Below are 13,204 nucleotides of genomic sequence, written 5' to 3'. Positions count from 1 at the left end.
GTGCAAGTTACTTTGTATTATCAAATGTAGGAGTTTTTATTTCATAGATATATCAGGGTGTCTGCAGAGCCTTAAAGTCTTACAATGTCTTTAAATCAGTTTTACAAATATTAGACCTTAAATAGTCTAATTATAATGTATGAAGTCTTAATTTCAACAAACATTTGTGTTAATTTCTTTCTTTCTTTCTTTTATTCAAAATTTGTCATATTCTTATGCATTGGACTCAACATTTCTGATGTTATTTAAAAAGTTAACCCTACCACTGAAGCTAAAAATGTTTATTATCACCGGCTACTCTTACCTGTTGGTCAGATGCCTATCGTAAATTAACACATCTCACTTTAGGCCATTCTTCCCTGATGCAGGGAACTCACCTTCAACTCACCTGCTCCAAGTTCTGTGGAAAAAAAAGTCCTGGTTTGATTTATCCCAGCAGCAGCTTCTCTCTAGCCTTAAGGAAACTGTGAAAATAACAGCGAGTTAATAATCCACCATTTTCCTACCAAAAACTGACTTCTGACCAGGACCAAATACACAGAACTGACCTGCAGTGCTCATTTGAATCAGTATCAACCAATATTTTATGGTTCATCACAAATCAGTTTTATTTATTTTTTTGAAATATATCTTAAAAGCATTAAATCAAATGATACTCTCTAAAACCTGTAGACACTCTGTACATTTTAGTACAAAAACAGTAATGCGCTGTTAGAGAGGCAGAAAAACATTAACACTGATCACAACCCACTGAGCCATAAACTCAATGTGTTCCCATAATAATGTCTGCTATTTATCTACTATGACTAATAGATAGATAGATAGATAGATAGATAGATAGATAGATTTTCCACAATCAAGACATACTGTCACCCCAACTTTGCGTAATGGGTTATGATTATGATGACATTTATTACAGTTATTAGTCACATACATGTTTATCATGACTGTGACTAATATATAAAATGTTTATTTGTCTAATGTGACGGTGCTGATTCAAAGACAGACCTGGACAGACAAATCTATTCATAACCATAGGTAGGTATGACAAATGCTGGAAAATAGGAGTATCTGACACATTCCCTTAAAATTCGAGTGTGATTATTATATTCTTGAAAATGTTACAACAGTAAAGACCAAGCTGAGGTAAATTACAGGTTATATTTAATGTAAACCTTTTGATAGTGATAGCTTAAAACATGAACGTCTCAACACTCATTAGACTGCAAACTGTATTATAAAAGTTGTTTGTGTTTTTTATTTACTTACTTATTTATTATTTTGAGCCTTGATTTTCTCATGTCTTATGCATGTGTGTATTTTCTTTTGTCTTTCTTCATACTTGGAACATTCAATAAACAAATTTGGATAATAATATTCATAATCATAGGTAGTTTTGTCTCCAGTCCACCTTACTTTTGTGTTTTGGGTATATGTGAAGAAACCCATGCAAACTCCATGCAGGGCTACAGTGTGAAGTCCTCTTGCCGTGAAACAAGTGTGCAGCTTTTTCAATAAAGTGTAAGATCACTAGAAAATGTTCAGTCGTTTTTGCTTTTTTTTTTTTTTTTTGGACAATTGTGAAAAAAATGTCATCCAAGGTCAAAATGCTGCGATGACTTTGCCTTTTTTCCACCTTCAAATATGTATTCAGATCATATCGACCCAACGACAACAGGAGGGTCAAGTGTTGTCTTGGTTTCAGTAGACGTGCTGCTTCACAGATTGAGAATTGTACAACGTTTTTGTTTCCCACAAACACAATCATGGCATTAACAAACCTGTTTGTCTAACCAGCGTGGGCTGTTTGAATGTTTTGACCTTCCCACAGCAGAGAATTCAAGGAGTGCTCATAAAAAACACTGATAAAAACAACAGTTTATTATAGATCATGGTTGACAGCTAGTCTGGCTCCCTGTCTGTCTGAGATTCTCTGTTTTTTTTCCTATGCAGTGTGTGACAGCATTTTGAAACAAAGGCACTCCGCTAATATTAAGAAAGTATGTGTTTAGGCAGGCGCTGATCAATAGGATGATCAAGATCAGCATGCAGGCCATGTCACCATCGCTATACACCCTGAAGTGCCAAAAAGGATCGTTTTTCTAATTAGAAAATACTGGTTTACCCAATGAGCCTTCAATTATTATAATAAACATGTGCCTCCTGTCTCTGCATGCACAGACACTGCATGAGTGACATCTAGTGGACAGAAGAGGAATTAGGCTCTTTTCTGAACCTGAGTTTGATTTTGCAATGATAACTGGCAAGAAATGCTCTTAATGTTTTAGCTCCAACACAACAGCTATTTTATTGTTATTTAAGTGTTATTATTTTGAAAAAAGGGTCTTAATTAAGTTTTAAATAGTGTACAGTTTTGGAAGAGAGAATGAAGCACTCTTCTAATGTATTTTGCGCACTATTGCGCATTCGCACAGTTATGAAGTACATATTTTATTAAGTGAAAAGCCAGTAAAAGACCTCTGACAGATTTTTTTTTTTGAGTTTACGTCCCCTTTTACATCAGGCAAGACAAGCGAGCCCGCTCTATTCTGTGCAGGCATTTCTTCGGTCGCCTGCTGGTCCTTCCTCCTTTTCTACATCCCTGAGCGAGGGCAGCGCCAAGATGGTGAGTGCGGAGGCAAAAAATGACAGTAAAATCCTTCAGTTATCAAGTCCATCGTTTTATCGACACACATTTCTCACGTATCAAATAATCACATAAGCCGGTATCACACATATATGTCAATATTGAGAGGATATGAAGTGTTTTTAGCCGATTATGAGCGTTATCTTCAGTGGGCCCCTCCAACGGCTGTGTTGACTGTCAGTCACCGGTTCCGCCGTGTGTACAGAGTTTAGACGTGGCTCTCATACTCATTATATCACTTAATACTCTTTATAGACTGTCCTTTACAAGCGTTTCGTATAAGAGTACACTAGGCCTGTTGCAAAGTACTTGTTTAGCGAGTTAACCAGAAGTTGTCCTAGCCTTGAATCGCTTATGTTAGCATGTGTAGCCTAGGTGAGTTAGCCAGGCGGCCCTCGTTGACAGTGAACTGGAGCTACAACACTGCCTTCCTTGAGGCTGGCATGTTATTGTGTTATTAAGGAAAAAATCTCAGTCTACACTTTGTGTTTGGTGTAGTGAGGCTGCAGAAGGAAGGAACCTTTGCAGCTAGGTTAGCCAGGTAATTGTCTGCGGATTTGTTAGGTAGCACAGGTTGGTGAGGCTACCCTTACATGCTGTAGCTGTGAGGGGAATAAGGTTCAAAATAAAACCTTCACTGATGTGCACTTTGGTGGTTGTAGAGATCAAAATAGGAAATTGATTAACATTAGATGCCCTGTATAGCCAACATGTTGCACAACATTGATCCTCATCTTCTGTCCTCCTCAGAACGACACAGTGACAGTCAGGACCAGGAAATTCATGACAAACCGGCTGCTTCAGAGGAAGCAAATGGTAAGTTTTCAAAACCATCAATGCCGTTAGTCCTCATAGTGTTTTTTTTTGTTTGTTTTGTTTTTTTTTGTTTTTGTCAACTGGAATGTGGTGTTTAAGTTCACTCATTTCCCCTTTAGGTTGTCGATGTCCTTCACCCAGGCAAGGCCACAGTCCCCAAGACTGAAATTAGGGAGAAACTTGCCAAAATGTACAAGACCACTCCCGATGTGGTGTTCGTCTTTGGCTTCAGGACTCAGTTTGGTGGTGGCAAGACAACAGGCTTTGCTATGGTCTACGACTCCCTAGACTACGCCAAGAAGAACGAGCCCAAACACAGACTGGCCAGGGTGAGTAGTGAGCCGTTGGCTCAAAATGGGAACTATGCACTGCACACAGTATGTTACAAGGTGCTGGTAAATTCATACTCTGTCTAGACAACTTGCCTTACCAGGACATGAAAGGTGACTTGCAAGGTTTACTTAAAGACAAAAGAAATTATGTCCTGATCACAACAAGCAAATCAGTGATTGTCTCCAACCAGCCTGGTTAAATTTCAAATGAAATGACCAGCTGCGTTGTATTCACTTCATTTTATGCCTGACAAAATAGTGCTGCAGGTGATATTTCATATGTGAAATGACTTGAAGAGATTTATGCCAGTTTAGCTGCACTGTGTGAATTTAATATGTACGGGTAAAATCAGATCACCAGCCTCACTAGACAAAACTAAAAGAGTGTGGAAACAGTTTTAAAACATTGCTGTTAAGTCCTCCCATCCTGAAAGGCTAGGCTGTCCTTACCCATTGTTTAACTTAAAATATTCTCCAAGTTATGGTTGGGCATTTACATGATGCCATCATCTTAAGGGATGTTGGATACACAGTTTGTTGTGACACGCAGACTCTGCACGCACAGCAGTCAGTTTGCTTTGTGCTCTGGTGAAGCGATGCACTTGATCAGTTCATCAAATAACCAAAGCACGCCCCATTAGACGCCGACCACAACCTGAAAATAAATGCTGGCTGTTGTGGTTATTTGATAAACTGATCAAGAGTAATTGATTGGTGGTTTGCTTTGCATACAGAGCTTGTGTGTCACCTGCCTGTAAACAAGCAAGAGAAGTGGCTACTTCAGATGCATACATACTGTAATGTTGCCTGGATGCTAGAGACAGATATTCAGTAACATGAAGTGGCCTTTTAGGGTTTGAATTCCTGTTACCAGCAGCACTTCGTCCCAGACTGTAACACACTGGTTCCAGTTGCTGTAGATGTGTGGTCGATTCAGTTTGTCATTTTCTAAGTGACAGGCATAATAATGATTAAAATCTATGAAAATCCCCTTTTGTCCTTGAGGCGTCCCACAGAAGACATTTGTCCATCCCAAATACTTGTTTTGTTCATTTTTTCCTCTTAGTCTACAGGACACAATAAGTCTCATGTCCTGAATAATATGGACTTAAATATTGACAACTGCCACTGGTGAATGTCATGGTCTTAATTATTTATGTATTGAGTGAGGGGAAAAACACTTTCAGGACCAGAATTTGGGAATCTACCAGATATAGTGGCTGGTGGAGAAAAAATTACCCACCCTGCATAAAACTTGTAGTTATGTGAGCATAATGACCAATCAGGTAGAGGCACCATAACAGTCTAATAAGATCAATATCCAAATTCACAGAGAGTATCTTGTCTTATATCAGTCATAACATGCAGATGTTCTGAGTCGCCACTTGTGCTATACAGCTGCAGATGAGACTTAATGAGAACAAGTTTTTTCCCTTTTACTGTCATTTTGGGATCAAATAGCTTAGAAGCCACCGAAAAGTCCCCCACTTTTAGGCGACAAGGTGCTGGTGCACTTCCTCAATTTTATTAAATGTATAAAACCAAGGTTTAAACCTGTGATAGCTTAGCTGGAAGTCAGCGAGGGATGAACTGAAGCACAACAGGTGATCAGGACTCCAAACAGCTGAGCAGGTTGCTGGCCAGAGACGCTGTGAATACAGGAGGGTAATAACAGTCTTTGTGCTCAACCTTGTCATCTGCTGTTGGGTTTTGAGGAAACATATGATTTTGATCCAGATAGCAGCACAGATTATTTAATGTTTAAAGATGCAGGATGAAATATCAGTGGTTTTAATCCAGAGTTATCTGTATAGAGTTTCATACATGTAAAATTATATGCTCTACAAATGTCTAGGCCACCTGCCAGTAACAGCACTAATACACTTGATAACCCCATCCAGAGTGCTTATGTGTCAAAATGCTATTTTACAGGAATTTTTGGAAAGTGATTGTAATACATGTTACATACAACATAACGTCTATATCCTTGTTGAATAAAGATAGTAAGGGCTGATTTATGGCATCTCAGGTACACTAACTCACTTTGTTGTAAAGCATTTGAGTTGCAGTATGCTGGTAGGGTTTAAAAATTTCACATTTGGGGAGAAGGCAGAAAATGAAATCAGACCAACTATAATCCCACTGTCGTGCTGAAATACTTATGGTCAACTTGCTTGTGTGTGTGTGTATGTAGAGAGACAATGAAATGTTCTACACTTAACTCCAATGTAAAAGCTTTTAGCCTGGCCATGTCCTCAAAGTTGTTGTGAGTGGGGGTGCACTGCATCATAGTTGGGGAAAACAACTTGCTCCTTGCAGATTGACAGAATATTTCGATGAGTGGAGCTCGAAATGGAAGCAGGTGCTGCTGTCTGCGGTATCTGATTTGCAGCAGTTTATTTTTGTACCGCTGGAGTTCATTTTAAGCAGAGAACTGTCAGTGAATGTGAGTTAACAAGCATAGATACAGGCTGAATTTCCTAACTTGAGATTGGAGTAATGTTGTAGTGGTGTTGCTCCACACTGCTGCTAAATCGGTTCATCCAGACATCCTATCAAAGAGCATCTGACATAAACAGGCTCTATAATACCATACAATGCTTCTAAATAGAGAAGAGATCAAAATGCAAATACAGAATTTTGGCACAACAGGCTTCCTCGTCATCTGCATTCAAGGGTGACGCAAGTACCATAACTGACTTGTTTGTATGAGGCTGGTGGTTGACATATTAAGTGTTGCAGGTTTTGATTAAATTTCTGTTTCTTCAGCATGGACTGTATGAGAAAAAGAAGTCCTCCAGGAAACAGCGTAAGGAACGCAAGAACAGAATGAAGAAAGTACGAGGAACCAAGAAGGCCAGCGTGGGCGCCTCTGGCAAAAAGGTAATTTGACTGAGTCTTTGCACCAAGAGAGCAGTCATTGACCACTTCCTTACAGCCTGTTCTTGGCTGTGTGCACTGAAAGAGAATAATCCAGTAACTAGATACCATAGGGACCTAGACTTTATTTCTCTCCGCAGTACAGTCCCTTGTTTTTCTTAGCTCATATGACAGCAGATTTTGAGAGGCATCATGATGGTGAATGCACTTGATGATATGATACTGAATACTCATTGCTCACTTATTCTTTTGCTAGCTTGTTGGTCTTGCTGTTACACACCTTTTCTACTGTTTAATTTCCTTTTGTCATCTTTCCAATCATCAATTGTTCGGGAACTGTAGAAGGTAAATGTTCATGAAGTAGACTAACTGCAGTGTGCAGATAATCCAGGAGTGTTAGTCCTAGCTAACTCTCCTTTACATCCTCACCTACCCATTTGACCGGCAAAGCTAAGACTTTTTCCTTGAAGTGTAGCATCCCCAAGAATATATTTGACCCTCCAGTTAATACTTAGTTGGTAACTCCTACCCTTAACACTGATTTTGATTAGCTTGAAGTGTACACTAATAATTTAATAACTTGAAATGTACACTAATAGTGTTGTAGCCCCTATTTTGAAACTTAATGGTATTGTCAGGATAGCCCATTGCAGGGAGTGTCAACCATGTGCCATGGAGGTGGTGTTTTCACTAATTAATGCACCTTCAAATCAGAGAGGGAACCAATTAGTGAAATCACCTGGTGTAGTTTTTGGTTGGAATCAAACTTTACACACAGTCAGCACTCAGTGACACATGTTTGCCTATTCCCTGACCTACAGTCACCTAGAAAGGATCTCTGAAAGACTAAAGCCAGCTGGCTCTCCAGGTACAGCTCAGCTAGTTTGTACAATCTCAATGTTGTCATTTCTACAAAAGCTTGATTGGCCCAGGTCTGTATGTGGAGCGTGGCCTGTAGGGTACAGCTGGTGATTCATTCAGAGATCTCTTCAGTCCATGTTTTAATTTTCAAGACATTAACATTGCTTTCTTCCATCTTTTGCCCTTGATTTTGCTTCCCGGGGAATTCTTTTGCAGAAATGAGGTGTCAGTTTCAGGTATCAAAGCAGAAAAAGCATGGTGTGCTGTTGTGTTGCACATCAAATGCTGATAGACCCAGAGCTGTGCATGTTTTTACCCTCACTGTTTTTACCCTGCAGTTTCCCTTCAGTGTTTCCTTTTTCCATGCCAAGATTACAAATCCCTATTAACTTTCCCCTGTATCCCAGTTATTTGTACCCGTGTTACTGCTGTAATAGAAATTCACTAGGCTTTGCCCACTCAAGCTTATGATATTTAAACAAATGGCAACTTGGCTTTGACTTAAAGAGATGCTGCTTAGGCACAACTCTATACCTCTGAAGTTGCAGCGCTTAAACGTTAGTTAAGAGAAGCCCAATGAATGCGTAGCATGTGTAACTCAGTTTTGTGTGTCCAGTGTGAGCTAGCTGACCTAAATGTCTACTAAAAGAGTGAATTTCTCACTGAAATTTCTTAATTCTGTTTTCTGCCTTGATCTTGAAGCACAGTCTTGTAATAGTTGTCATTCTTAACAGTTTTTCATTGCAAAGCATCAAGACATGTTGGAGTTAAATGTTTTGACTAAAAATTTCTCAGCCTATATCTTAGTTTTAATTTGTAGCTTTGCCTCCTCTGAACTTACTCAGGCTACTCTATTGTAGATGACCCTGTTCAGTTTTTTGAGTTTTTTGTAAACATGATCTGTGCTGTTGTCCTAACTTGGCTTTTCTCTCATCTCCTTACAGTGAGCCCAGAAAATCAGGGAAGGTCTTCGTGCTCAAGATGTTCTTGTATATTGTCATCAAATAAAGTTTGGAGAAAAAAAACTGGGATGAAACCTCTTGTTCTTTGGTGTGTACACACTTGAGCATCACAATTCTGAGTATTTTCACATTAGCATAGCATCATTTTAGACATGTAAATTCTCCAAAAAGATTAGGAGAAAAATCAACTGTCAGTCAGTGGGTTGAGTGGAAGTATACCATTTCCAGCACTCTGTGATGGGACTCCATATTGGACTGTATTGGTGACTGATGTAAAGATGCTTACATTATGTAGGCAGCTAAAGTAAAATGTAATCGGGGCCATATTTCATTTTAAAGTAACATTTATATGTTAGTAAAGTGACTTTGATGTAGTAATTTTGCTTTGACTTGGCATTTTACATATTCAAGGATGAGCTTGGGTGAGAGTGACATCCAGTGGCCTTGCAACAATATTGCTGCAAAGCAACCAAATTATCTGGACCTTGACACTGCTTACACATTTGTGATGATCTGACTATGGAATATTCAGTTTATATCACTTCCTTGAAACTGCAGGTCATCATTTTCCCATTATGTCTTATTTTAAACCCATTTTATCTTTTTCTGTTAGTGCTCCAGGAAAAACAAATCAAATGTTAAAATGTGGTTGTATTAACCGACATGGCCACATGAGGGCTCCCTTTTTATTTCAAACAAACGTACTTAAATGTCTGGTCCTTAACGGGGTCCAATCTTCACCTACTGAGGCCATCAATGAAAATACCTACCTGCTCAGTTTTAGAAGCTTTTTTTTCTTGATGTGTATTTGCCATCAGAAAATATTCCAAATGGAATAATTTATGGCAGTGCCTGAAATCTAAGTCTTAGTATGGCAGTAGGCTTGTCTGTAAGTAGACGTTTAACTTATTGTTTATAAACACCATTTGGAGCAGAATAGATTTCCCTCTTTGCAGTGTGACCTTTTCAGGTAATTTGCATAGAAATACCGTGAGAGTGTGTAAATGAAGTGATTAAAATGCCAGAGAATGGTCTGTCCTCAGGGTAATCCCCCTCTTCCCCACCACCATCACCACTTTTCTTCTAAGGATATCAGCATTTCTTTGTATGAGGGGGTGGAGCAGCTGCAATAATAGGTTTACTATCACTGAATTCAGCAATCTAATTTCAAAACAAGGAGATATCAAAGTGGATATGTTGATGAAAGAAACTACTTGCAGAAAGGTATATATCTTAACTAGCCACTCCATTTGATAGGCACAGAAGACCTTGAAAAAAGAGAGGAAGAATGACATAATCACTACTGACCTTCACTTTTCATGCAGGTAACATGTCCCAGGAGCATTATTAAGAGAGCAACAGTGAATCTGACAGACTCAACTACAAGACTAGCATCTTAGGGACTGCACTCAAGCACAATGTTTTTGGGGGGTTTTTTGTCTTTAACCCTGGGATTTGACATTTTAGTGCCGTTGAGAACTCTTGAATGTAGGCCAGACAACTCTCTGTGAGAGAGTCCTTACTGCCTGCACCACCAAGAAAAAAGGGAAAAAACAGTAGCTTGGAGGCAATTCCATTGACACATTTTGAGTTGTGGGGCTCTTCCTTCCCAGTAGATACTATATATACCCGGCATCCCTTGTGGGCTCTTCAGTCGATGCCAGCTGGCCAAGATAAAAACGCTGACAGTAAATCACGATAATTTGGACTCCCAGCACAACAAAAATCGTAAGAATTGTTATCAAAAGCTGATTGGTAAGGAGGTCAGGCCAGGTTAGTTTTATTCTACTTCTGGATTCAACTAATTAGCAGCAAAACAAAATGATGTGATGAAATAAAACCCAAGCAAATAAGACATAATGGAGGAGGCATAACAGGCCTGGTTACCTGCCTAGCCCACAAGTGTAGAGGTGAAGTTATTAAATGAACACATATACACCCTTTTCCTGTAGAGTATAGGTAAACATTTTGATACCCATTTTCCTCAGCAGAAACTTCAATCCACTATGACCCAGAAAATAGCAGGCGGCTTCATTTATCTCAGCCTGTACAGTTAAAAGTGTGGGTTAGCGCCACTGTAGAGGATGAGAGTGGGTGGGTGACTGTGTGAACCACTTGCTCGGTTGTAGAGGGGAGAACAAGTGTGGGGACAGACAGGAGAACACAGTGGGGTCTCTCAGCTCTGCAGCGCTCTGCTGGTGTGGTTGTGGGAGGTTTGACATAACTGGAGCTTTCAACCCAGGGACTTGTAACAGATGGCGTTGGGAAATTAAGCTCCTCTACACAACCCTGTCGGTCTGTCCCATGAGCCTTCGCTTCTCTGTCTTTGTCTCTCCTCCCTTCTTTCTGTTTCTTGCCTTCCCTCGCTCAGTGGCCCCTGTTTTTGCCATCTTTCACTCACTCTTCTCCTATCTCATCTCGCCCCTCCTTTGTGTCTCAGATGCTGGACCACTAGAATTACTTTCCATCTACTCTCCTCTGTTATCCTACAGTTTTTTTTTTTTTTTTTTTTTTTTTTTTTTTTTACAGGAAAGGAGGATAATTAGAGTGATGCGATGAACAGGATATGAGAAAGTGACGGGAAGAAATAAACTGAGAAGATGGCGGAAGAGGAGGGCTGGTGATGTTAACACAAAGAGTCAGGATGGAGACAAGATAAATGAAGGGCACCATGAGGACGACCGAGTTGCATGAGTCTTAGCTGCAGAACACAGTAGAGGACGGGATGTTATGCTGGGAGACATGCTGTGGCTGCAGTCTCAGCATTAGCTCACCAGCATCAGGCAATAGGGGCTGCGCCAACGCCCCCCCGGGACCCCATACATACCAAATAAAAATAGATAAGGACTAAATTTACCCCTGCTTTCCTTTAGGGCAAGAGGGAATTTTATATTGAGCGTACGCCTCTATTCTCTTGTACAACAAAAATGTTTTGCGGTCAGGTTTATGATGGATGGTTATAAGGAACACATGTTTACGCCCTCACAACAGGTGCAGTTTTAATGGTCTATCACCATGCAGATGAATTGTGGTATTACAGAGACAGAATGGATAGGATTCATAATAATACGCTCTTTTTGCCTGCCATAGTCCTCCATGCAGATATCAATAGTTGCATGTTTCTGTTTACTTTAAAGACTTGGCGCTCCGTAAAGCTCATGATACAACAATAAATTGGTTATTATGCAGTAATTGAGCACAATATTTCATATAATATTGTTTTACAATTTGACTTTTATGATCTCAGTGCTGGCCTGAGTTTGTTTCATAACTGGCAACAACAAACTTGATGTTTTCAGTGGCAGTGCCAACGTTTTTGCAGGGGCAACTTAGTGCTGTAAAGTGTGGCTGGGCATTTGAGGATGCTATGCATCTTAATGAGGTATGTCTCTCTTGTTGGCCTCAGCAGGGGAATCATCACAGCTCATTTTGCAGTCCTGCAGTGTCCTATCAGCTTTGGCAGCCAGCAGTAAGTTCACTCCATCTGCCAGTTGCTAGGTGCTGATATGTAAAATGATCTGTGCCTTGGTAGCCCCTTAGCACCAGGGAAGTGATTTGCTTTTGAGGACAAACTGGGTTTCGTGAATCCTAATTATCCTCTTTGCATCACCAGTCTGACATGGTTTGTCATTTATCCCCTCTGAAAGCGGCAGAGGGGAAACAATCTGCGGAGACTATAGCAAACTACCTCTGCCCAAACAGAAAGAGCTCCTATGGATATATAGTCGCTGCAATGCAACGACCGTATTTTCCATCATTCCATTTTCACAGGTTCAGGGAGAGGTGAAAAATAATATCTCCTGTGTAATGCTGGTACTATAATTGTGTGCATGTGAAAAATCACTTCTTGGTGTAGACCATATGAGCTGCATTGAAACCACTGAATGGCTTTTCAGCAATTGTGAACACGCCGTCTGAGGCGCTGTGTGGACATCAGACTGGTGTAAAAGCATGTCACCCCGTCTGCTTCCCCTCCCATCTCTTCAGGAATTCTGTTCATTTTTGTTGGCATGGAAGGATAGTCTGTCGGCCGGGAAGAAAGGGAGGGAGGGGGGGATATTGTGGAACGCTGGAGGAAGAGAGAAAAGAGCGGATTTGGCTGAAGGGGAGGTAAAGGAGAGAACTGGGAGGGTGCAATAATGAGACAGGGCAGCAGATGTGAGTGACAGTATGATGGAATGATCTGTGCAATGGCCATGCTGTACTCTCCAGACTGGGAGGTGTGTGTGGGCAATCATTGAAGAATGGTGTGTATTTGTGTATGTGTGTGTCCTTGGGAAAGAAAAAAAAATGATACTGGCTATAAGGCTATCAGCCCTGTATAAAATGTAACTGTATATTGTGCATCTTCCAGTTTATTCATCATAGACAGTCAATTTGGTAATTAAACTGAATTATAGCTTATAGTGCACCCTTCTCTTGTTGTAGCATAGTGCTTCTAATTTAGTGGTTGTGGTTTTGGTCAGCCTATACAGTATTGTACTGCTTTACTCTACTCTTAACTTGATGTTTGATTAACGATGACCACTGCACATGACATTTTGGACAACACTGTTGAAGGGCACAATAGAAAAAGAAAGAGAAACGCAAAAAGAAACTAAACTCAAATGGTTTCTAACTTAATTCAATTCCAGGAGCATTAACTGCGTACAGACAAATTTATGGATTCAATTTACGACCAAAATGCTCCCCCTCCCACCCCCCCA

At 40.1% G+C, this 13,204-nt stretch overlaps 1 protein-coding gene across 2 annotated transcripts; it reads left to right on the top strand.

Moving 5' to 3' along the window:
- The first annotated feature begins 2,499 nt into the window (after positions 1–2,499).
- On the top strand, positions 2,500–8,567 carry rps24 (ribosomal protein S24). 2 transcript variants are annotated; one of them, XM_030069974.1, is made up of 6 exons: positions 2,500–2,626; positions 3,398–3,463; positions 3,583–3,792; positions 6,565–6,678; positions 7,753–7,772; positions 8,481–8,567. In XM_030069974.1, the coding sequence occupies exons 1-5, from the start codon at positions 2,624–2,626 to the stop codon at positions 7,756–7,758; spliced, it is 399 nt and encodes a 132-aa protein (XP_029925834.1). In that variant the 5' UTR covers positions 2,500–2,623; the 3' UTR covers positions 7,759–7,772; positions 8,481–8,567. The 2 variants fall into 2 exon arrangements, with proteins under 2 accessions (XP_029925834.1, XP_029925835.1); XM_030069975.1 differs by lacking the exon at positions 7,753–7,772 and having other exon boundaries at positions 2,502–2,626; positions 8,481–8,566.
- Positions 8,568–13,204: the final 4,637 nt, after the last annotated feature.

This window comes from Myripristis murdjan, chromosome 15 (assembly GCF_902150065.1).
Source record: "Myripristis murdjan chromosome 15, fMyrMur1.1, whole genome shotgun sequence".
Lineage (NCBI taxonomy): Eukaryota > Metazoa > Chordata > Actinopteri > Holocentriformes > Holocentridae > Myripristis > Myripristis murdjan.
This window is presented reverse-complemented; position numbering and strand designations above follow the sequence as displayed.

Excerpts from the sequence above, each read along its gene's own strand:
- rps24 (XM_030069974.1), top strand. Across the intron at positions 3,464-3,582 it reads TGCTTCAGAGGAAGCAAATG|GTTGTCGATGTCCTTCACCC; the intron begins GTAAGTTTTCAA and ends TTTCCCCTTTAG. Across the intron at positions 3,793-6,564 it reads CCAAACACAGACTGGCCAGG|CATGGACTGTATGAGAAAAA; the intron begins GTGAGTAGTGAG and ends CTGTTTCTTCAG.